General features: G+C 38.7%; 1 protein-coding gene across 1 annotated transcript in view; it reads right to left on the bottom strand.

Moving 5' to 3' along the window:
- The window catches only part of TMPRSS7 (transmembrane protease, serine 7), a 34,344-nt gene that overhangs the window by 24,323 nt on the left and 215 nt on the right, over positions 1-9,806 (bottom strand). Inside the window, exons 2-6 of the mRNA XM_008573775.1 lie at positions 6,774-6,841; positions 5,460-5,650; positions 3,573-3,801; positions 1,575-1,705; positions 406-518 (exon numbers count right to left, since the gene is read on the bottom strand). Coding sequence (XP_008571997.1) covers positions 406-518; positions 1,575-1,705; positions 3,573-3,801; positions 5,460-5,650; positions 6,774-6,841 — 732 coding nt within the window. The remainder of the gene's footprint in view (positions 1-405; positions 519-1,574; positions 1,706-3,572; positions 3,802-5,459; positions 5,651-6,773; positions 6,842-9,806) is intronic.

Below are 9,806 nucleotides of genomic sequence, written 5' to 3'. Positions count from 1 at the left end.
AAAAAAAGAAGCAGAAATGCCCTCTCTAGCATCAGAAAGAGATGTATATACATGTCATTTAAGTTTTCACTCTGGCTTAGTTATCTAACTGAAATATGTATTGCCTAATTCAATTTATTATTTCTTTATTATTCCTATTATAATGCTGATGATAAAGTAATTAAGAATTGATAAATGAGCTCTATCATAATAAAATAATTCTCTGACCCTGCAGCAATGCCTTTATGCTTTTTAATACAAACAAAACAAATTGGAGAAATAAACTCTGCTCTGCTAAGAGCCATTACTTTGTTGGCAGAAGGTTGAAATTACAGGAAAATTTTATGTGCTAGATAATATATTTCAGTAAGTTTTAAATTTTGTAAAATTAAGTAATATTTCAAGATACTGGCAAAACTGGACTACCTGAAATTTCCAGGTGCACTTGCATTTTGGAGGATAGTAGCTCGGATAATATGGACTTGAAATTTTCCCTTCAAAGCCAGTGATTTCTTTGACCAACACTGTGTTTTCACATTCTGAAAAAGATATCCAATAACACACAATGATTCAAAGTTGTGAGAGAAAATACACTATACACATTTCTTTTTGTGGGTGGTGGGGTGTGGGGCATGGCTGGCTGGTACAGGGATCAAACCCTGGACTTCAGTATCATCAGCACCATGCTCTAGCCAACATTTCTTTAATTACAAATGCATACTTCTTTGATCAACAAGCTTATATATATATATATATATATATATTTTTTTTTTTTTCTCCTTTTTGAGACCGGCCGCATCGCGCTCAGCCAGTGAGTGCTGTGAGTGCACCGGTCATTCCTATATAGGATCCGAACCCGCGGCGGGAGCGCTGCCGCACTCCCAGCACCGCACTCTCCCGAGTGCACCACGGGCTCGGCCCAAGCTTATATGTTTTTTGAAATAGGATTTTTTTTTAAAGAAAGAAATAGCACTCATACATATGTATAGCTAAAATATTTGTTCTCAAATTCTGTACTTGAGGCTGCCCAGTCAGCTCAGTTGGTTAGAACGTGGAGCTGATAACACCGAGGTCCAGGGTTCAGATCCTGGTACTATCCAGCTGCCAAAACAAACCAAACAAATTTCTATATTTGTTTTCAAATTGTATATTTAGGCTGCAGATCTGTAGGATGTTATTACTTTCTTTAAAACATAGCCAGCCATGGCAGAACAGCAGCCCCTCCTCAAAGCCCTGTTTCACTCCTCAGAGCCCTTCCCCCACACTCTAACCTGTAATAATTCCAACCTCGTTTCTTTGTCCCCCACACCCTAGGGTGACAGTTGCTTTGTACATGTGTTACATCCATGATACCTTACAGTTCTCTTTTTAACTTTTGAGTTACCTAATTAATGCCTTTATACTAAGTTAACTGTTCTTTATCAAGTTCACTCTGTTAAACTCACTAACATGATCTCTCTCTCTTCTGACTGGACCCAGAGTCAAGGTCCCTGACTAACACAACTAGTATTACAGCACAGCCTCAGGAAAGATAAGACTAGAATATCGTCACAAATATTTCTAAAAGTGACATTTTTAAATTGGGGAAGACTTACTTTGTTCTGGAATGACCTCAAAATATGCCCGAATTCCTGATAGTCTCCGTATATGAGGAGATTTAAATGCCACCAACATGAGACTATTTGTAGAAACAAATGACATTAATGTTCTTGTGGGTTCACAAATTCTGAAACCAGATAATAATACAAAGTTACAAAAATAAGAAGTTATTTGAGGAATGGGCTTCCATCCAATACTAATTCCACATATTTCTGGAACCATCCACTCAGTTCTTCTGACTCCGACTCTGACAGACAGGTCTTCATTAGTAAGTGGCCACAGGGGACTACAGATGGAATGGAGCTGAAAAAGGTACAGAAATGTCTGTCCAGTGACTATTACCAAAGAATTCTCCTGGATGGCTGTCAGAGAGCAAACAAGGTATAAAGGCAGTGCACAAGTGTACTTCAAAGAGTTCATGAAGAGATTCGTATTATCTCTGAATTCTATTTCTCCATGAACTTTTTGAAGTGCCTTCATATTTAATGACTATGGTCATGGGCTGTGCCCTAAGGAAAACTGGGTTCAAAACTCAGCTTCACCTGTTAACTGGGTGAAAGATGCTGGGTAATCAGGTAACTAAGTCTTTGTAAGCACCAGTTTCCCTTCTGTGACCTGGTGGGGATGATGACAGTATGCTCCTCGCAGCCCTGTGGTGAGGATCAATTGAGATAAAAACTACATATGTCTGGAAGGTTGAAAAGAAACTGATGACAGTGATGGAGGAATGGGAACGGCAAACGTTTACTTTTCACTTCCTGTCCTCATATATAGTGTCTGAAATTTTAACACACACATTCATCACCAAAATATAAATACATACACATGAGGGTACTTCAAAAAGTGCACGGAGGGCTGGCCGGTTAGCTCAGTTGGTAGAGTGTGGTGCTGAAAACACCAAGGTCAAGGGTTTGGATCCCCATTTTGGCCAGCTGCCAAAAACAAAACTTAACAAAAAAAGTCTAAGGAAAGATTTGTATTATCTTTTCATTCTGTTTTTTCAACAACTTTTTGATATACCCTCATACACAAAGTACTATTACATACATACATAAACACTGTTAAAAATAATAAGATTGGGCTGGCCCATTAGCTCGGCTGGTTAGAGCGTGATGTTGATAACACCAAGATCCAGGGTTCAATCCCTGTTACTGGCAGCCGCCAAAAATAAAAATAAGAAGAAAATTCACATACCTTTTTTAGCATGTTGAGTAACAATAATTTCTTAATAAAGCCTAACTGTCATTATTAGGTTATCAAATATTAAGCGCCCATAAATAGATGTCCACTATTAAGTAAAAGATATTAGGGTATATATGTGTGTGTGCATAATTACATACATATGAATGGAAGGATTTATGCTAAAATGTTAACAAAAATTTATTCTGGGTAATGAGATTATTAAGTAATTGATACTGTTTTCTTTGACCTCATTTTCTACAATAAAAATGTGCTATCTTTTTGATAAGAAAAAACTTTTAATTGTTTTACTAATGCTATGCAATCATCATAGAGTATTCTCACTCTATTGAAACAGGAGACTTCATCATGATTGTAATAAATGTAAAATTAAACAAAATATCTGTTATATTTCAGATATATTGGCTGAAGTTCTGGTTCTACTGACTTTGAGAGTCTTGTTTGCTACAGGTGAGAAACAAACGTTCAGTCAGATAGGCTCTGGCAAAGATACTAAAGTATAAAGGTGCTAAATAGGGCATGGATCGGTTTTTTACCCCATGAGTGTACATAAAAATGATTTTTTAAAAATCCAGGGGAGGGACTGGCTGGTTAGCTCAATTGGTTAGAGCATGTTGTTGATAACACCAGCGTCAAGGATTCGGATCCCACACCAGCCAGCTGCTACTCCCCCCCCCACACACAAAAAAAGGTTAAAAAAAAAAGGTAAAAAATCCAGGGGGAACCCAGATATTGTAAAACAGAGATGTTGTAAAAAATCTTTCTACTTTCCAACAATAGTGCCTGCATAATACCTGTACAAGGCAGTGCTCCGGATTGGCAAGAGGGAGTCGTAAATGGTCAGGGAGTCGGTGACACAGTTGTCGGCTTCTATTTGGATGGACTCAATTGAGAGACGAATCAAGTAGCCCACTATGGCCACCAGCTTGAAGTGACACGTCAGCCTCCCTGAGGTTGCGGAAATCTCCAGAGGGTAGCGGACAGACGGATGATCTGCATAGAAGTACTGAGAACAGCCTTTGTCTGTGGAGACAGCACTTTTTCTTTTCTTTCCTTTTCTTTTTTAGGAATGATTTTTCTAGAAACCTTAATAGAAGAGTAAAGCGTCCACTCCCCGCTCTCTGGTAACAGCACCTCGATCTTACTTTCAGAAACTATCCCTACCCTGTCTATGTAGTCTTGTTGGGGTTAAACTCATCCCTAATTCCAGAAGTGAGCACGTGACTCAGACTGGCCAGTCAGAGTCAAAGAAGTTGGTTCAGGAATGAGCAGGTCAGCCAATTCCCACAATGAGATTCAGCCTCAGGACTTCTGCAGGAACTGTCAGAAAATACATGTGGGCGTTTTTCCACCATGGTTAATAATCTGATCAATTACAAGCTTGGATCTGCTGGTGGCCATTTTTGCGACCACAGTGGAAGAGCACACTTGATAATAAAACACCAACAGAAGAAGGCAAAGATGCAGGGTCCTGATGACATTTTATTTTAGAACCTGGACCCAACCGTGCCTGAAGCCAGCACACTTCATACATGTCCCAGTTCCACGAGCTAGTCAGGTTTCTTTGTGCTTAAGCCAGTCTGAATCTATTTCTGTCACTTGTGGCTAAAAGAGCACTAACAAATACCATCATTAGAAAAGGAAAATTACAGTCAAAAAAATACTAATGCGGGGAGAGCGGGGAAGGAGAGAACAATGTGAAAGAATTTACCAGATCCTATGGTTGAAGAGTAATCTGAACGAAGCCCAGCTACATTGAAAAAGCACAAAGAAAAGAAACTGTTATTCCCGTCATTTCATTTTGTTAGAATTTTGCTTAATAAAAATTCTTCTCAGTCCTTTTTTAAAAGCAAACAAACACATCTGAGATTTGCTTTAAAATAACCCAGTAAGGGTAGAGGAAGTTGTTTAGGTATTTAGAGACCAAATAGGACATCCCTGAGTTATTGAAGCTGAGTAAAGGGTATATGAGAAATCATCAATAGTTATAAATGTTAAACATTTTTTTAAAGTAAAAAAAGCAACCAAAAATATAATACTTAGTCCTGTATCTGAAATAGGAAATATGGTGCAGAATTTTCCACTAGAGATTTGTCATCCATTTTTATAATAAATACTTATCATCCACCTACTATATGTCAAGCTTATATGTATACACACACATATACACACACGAGTACATACATCATTTTAATTAAAAGAGAAAGCTGCATAAATTTTGGATTACACTATAATTGAACCATTTTACTGTCAAGACGAATGATGAAATTTGCATTTTGATGGGACTATAGAACAGGCCCAATGTTTTGGAGCATTGGGTGACACTACAAATATAGGAGTAGTTCTGTACGGACAAGGGAAGAGACAAAATAAACCTCAGCAAAATTTTTCTTCTCCAGGATTTGTTTTCTTGGAGACTCAGTTTGAAGATGCGTGAACAAAATAAATGTAAGGAGGGATACACTTTAATAAATTCAATTTCATATATATTTTCGCCCAATCCTATTGTTCAATCACTGTATATAACACTTAGCAACTTCTTTTACTAACATAGCTCCAATGTCTTCAGCAGATCCTGTGCCACTGGGGTTGTGGAAGAGAATCCTTCATGACAGTCTTGACTACAAGTACTGGGAGTGCTGTAGGAAGGAATGCTTAAAGGAAAATTACCCAATAATCACCATTTAGTACCACAGAGTCCATGTCCACAGCCAGACCCTGCAAGCTCCCCACAGACGTCCGGTTTATAATGCTCGTCTGGATGGAGTCCTTCAAGATGGCTGCCACACAGTCCTCACAGAAGATGTGGCCCTTGGCATGTGGCATGACGAACACAATCCAAAAGTGTACAAGAAGGCCACCTTTGTTGTTGCTGCTGTAGTGAAAGAAGAGAGATGTTCAGGGATACCTTTTAGGAAGGAGACTTTCATAGGGAGGCAGTAACCCAACTGACAGATTCAAGGTAAGGCCCGTGAGCACATCCTTCAGCTGAACTGAACTCCCTTCTTTAGGTGGTCATCGACTCCTATCATGGGGATTGGAAAGGGAAAACTTCACGTTGTGCGTATTCTGATTATTGTGTTGGATTCAGATTTAGAACCATTACTGTGTAGTTGCATCTCCATGGGGAATATGCCATTTCTATGGATATCAATCAGTATTCACTGCCATTAAAGACAAAAACAGTTATAATGTTTGATACTACTTCATGTCCAGGCACTGTGCGAAATCTGCTTTATCCCATTTAATCCTATGAGGAAGTTCCTATTATTACTCCAGTTTTATAGATGGGGAGATTGAGGCCAAATACAACTCAGACTCACAAAGCTAGTGAGTACCAGATCCAGGAGTCAAGCCCAGTTTGTTTTGTCTGACCCCAGGACCTGAGCTCCTAACTACACAAATACTGCCATGTTTTATAAAGGAAACATAAGATAGTGTTGTGTAGTAAATAACTCAGGAAATGGAAAGTTCAGGAAAGTAAACAAGTTGCTTTTCTCCAAGACTTTCCAGTGCCTTTAATATGCCAAAGTGGATTGTGAATTTTTGCAGATACATTGAGGGTGGGGGAAGGGGGGAGACATATTACACGGTGCTCAATTTTTTCTTAAAATCACTAGAGCATGAAATCCTTTTTTTTCTCAGATGATCACTGAACATGTTTGAGAAATAATGTTCTGTGCTTGTTTTATTTTTGCCTCCATCCCCCCCACACCATATGGTGGCCATATTTATGGCCATTTTGCCCAGCGGCACCAATACAGGTGTCCAAGATTCCAGCCATGGTGAGATAGCAGGGATTTAGTAGACAAAGAGCAAAAACTCAGCGTGACAGCAGAGCAGAGAATTGGGTCACTAGTTGTGCTAATAGGGTATTAACCCAGTACTACTCTCAAGAAGTTACTTGAAAATAATGGAATCTCTGCCTTTGCACAGCCTTGAGGAAAATTTATAGGAATGAACGCAGAAATCTCCAAAAAAGGCACATATGTTACCTGACATCTGCAACAACAGACTGCTTGTAAAATTTTGAGAAGGCAGATGTAGTATAAACCAGATTTACCTGAAAAAAAAAAAAAGAATTGAGGTGTTTTAAGTCTTTCCAACTTGGCTTCCTTTCACATTACCTTGCATGTTGCAGGTCCAAGCTCTGACAGGTAGCAAGGAGAAAAGCAAGCCTCAGGCTAAGGCCCCTCACTCCAAATCTAGACATTATTTCTTTTTTTTTTTCCTTTTTGTCTTTTTTCGTGACCAGTAACGGGATCGCAACCCTCAGTGTCACGCCTGTACCGCAACCGGCAATGGGATCGCAACCCTCGGTGTCGCGCCCGCACCTCGCTCAACCAGTGAGCGGACCGGTCTCTATATGGGATCCGAACCCTCGATGGGAGCGCTGCCATGCTCCCAAGCACCACACTCTACCGAGTGCGCCACCGGGCCGGCCCAAGACATTATTTCTTGAATTCAAATAAATTCTTACTTCCTGCAGCAATTCTTGGGTTACTTCCTTTCATTCTGCTATCTGGGACGAATAATCACTACTGTCATTCATTTATTGCTGTCTTTAAAGACTGTAACCAAGCTTAACTTCTGTATTCTACCCACTCCAAAGGTTAATTGCCTTTACAGTTAACAACCAAACTAGTTTAAGCACATTTTCATAGTACAATATTTGACCAAACCTCTCTTCTGTCAATGCACCAGCATCGACTATTCAGATTCTTAAGGACACATTTCTGTTTTAGCCACTGGGGGGCGGGTGGTGCCCAAAGTCCCGTCCATCTGTCCCTTTCAGAGCTCTGGGTCTCTAGGGAAGCTCCCAGGTTTTTAAAATCTCCATAATTGGATCTCAAAGAAGAGCTATTTCAATCAGTTTACCTACTTTGCTATCACTTAGCAGCATTTCTAAAACCAAACTCAGTCTCTTCTCCCAAGTCTTCTCCAATATTCCCCTTCCTACGTAATAGCAAAACCACCTACCTAACTGCCCAGGATTTTTTTTTTAAACCTTAGAAATTGTATAGTGGAAAAAATATGAGATGTGGAGTTTAAATTCACCATGCAATACAGAACACCTAAACATGCTGAGCCTCCATTGTTTTTGTTTTGTTCACCTGTCATCTGCAAAGTGGTGATCAAAATGCCCACCTTCTTGGGAATTTAAGGAATAATTTATATTATTCATCAAATTCTTGAGTTTTCTAGCATTGTCCCTTGCTAACCTACCTAACAGGAACTCCTATACCTCTTTATAAATTTAATTTTTAAATTGGTTGTTGTAATATTGGGGGTGACTTCTTTAAGCTGGAAATTTAATTTCTCCTGAAAACAATGACTTCATGTAATTACCATGAGCTAATTCTGTAATAAAGAATGGTCTTTGTATTGGTTCTTTAAAAAATAATAATAATCGATATATACACATTAGAGGTAAAGGGTCTAGTAAGGTACCCAGTATATAGAAGGTATGTGATAAGTAAGAGCTGCTCTAACCACTATTGTCTTTGCCGACTTTCCTTCTCACAGCCCTTCCCCATCCTACACTGCACAGGGCTGGTCACTGCCACAAGGTCACCACTGTGGCAACCCTCTCCATTACTGTGGAAATGCAAATTTGCAGAAACCTTCTAGTTGGTAATATGTGCCATGAGCCATGAACAGATATTTTTCTATTTGACCAAGTAATTTATACTCTTAGGAAATCACCTAAAGAAGTAATGAGAGATACAATTTATGCAGCGGTTTTGTTGTCACTTTATCCCCAGTAGCAAAAATTGGGGAATGCTTAAATATCCAATGAAAAGGGATTTGCTAACTTCGAGGCCATTAAAACTTAAGTTTTTAAAGAATATTAACTGGCATATCGCTGTACTAGCCAGCCACAAATAAATAAATAAATAAATAAATAAATAAAATTACTTGCATAGAAACATGCAATATAACGTTGAGGAAAAAATCAGATTGTAAAGCTGAATATCTACTAATACTTGTTAAATAAAATTATAGGAGGCCATTGTTTTGGACTAAACTTCTGCACTAGACCCTAATAGATCACACTAAAAACCAAATATGGAGTCACCCCTGCTGAATTCCAGTCACCAAACTAAAACTAAGTAGTCATCTGATCTTCCCAGAAATCTGGAGAGAGAGAACAGCCACCTTCCTGAACTGGCCAGTTTAAATCTTCATTTGGCACGATAACGAGGTTCCCTCTGCTTTAATCCTTACACAGAGAGATAGGCTGAAGTAACCTGCTGTTAACTAATCAGTCACTTTTCTACTGTTCTGTCTTTCTGTCCCACCTTGCAAGGTAAGTAACTTTGAAATGACCAGTCTGCATTTTGTTCTTTGTTTCTGCTTTCTTCAGCGTCTTCTGTAAATAAAACCAACCTCCTCTGCTCGGCTCACTGGAACACTTATTCTATTCTATGGAATGACATTCAGCCCAATTCTAGAATCGCGATAAACCCAATTGAGATTTCCAACTAAATGTGTTGTAATTTTGTCTTTTGACATACTCCAATATTGCACTCTCCCCTACATCTATGTAATACAGAATAAAAAGGGGCTTCATCTCTGGTGATGACATTAAAGAAAATTTTAGTGTTCTTTTTTATATTTTTCTGAATTTTACTTGTTTTTACAACAAACATTAGCTCTATACTGAGAAAGCTTTTTTTTTTAAAGTAAAGATATTGTTAGCGCATCGAGGTTGAAATAAATGTGTACAATGACAATTAATCAGCAGGCATGTAACTTCAGAACAGGAAAACATTTTAAAGATCGCTTCATCCAACTCCTTTATTTTAAAGATGAGAAAACCTGAAGCTGAGAGAGCCATTTCTTTCTACGTTAACCAGGAAAAACAAAAACAAAAACAAACAAAAAAAATATATATATATATATATATAGTAGCCAAAGAGCTAGATCTCACATTTCCCTGTGACCACTTTCTTTGTCCACCTATCCTGTGCTTCCCTAAACCCTGCTCACCTGTGACACTTGTGACCCCACCCACCACCCCCTCG

The sequence above is a fragment of the Galeopterus variegatus genome, unplaced genomic scaffold (assembly GCF_000696425.1).
Source record: "Galeopterus variegatus unplaced genomic scaffold, G_variegatus-3.0.2 Scaffold963, whole genome shotgun sequence".
Lineage (NCBI taxonomy): Eukaryota > Metazoa > Chordata > Mammalia > Dermoptera > Cynocephalidae > Galeopterus > Galeopterus variegatus.
Note: the sequence above shows the minus strand (reverse complement) of the source record. Positions and strands in the feature narration are given on the sequence as shown.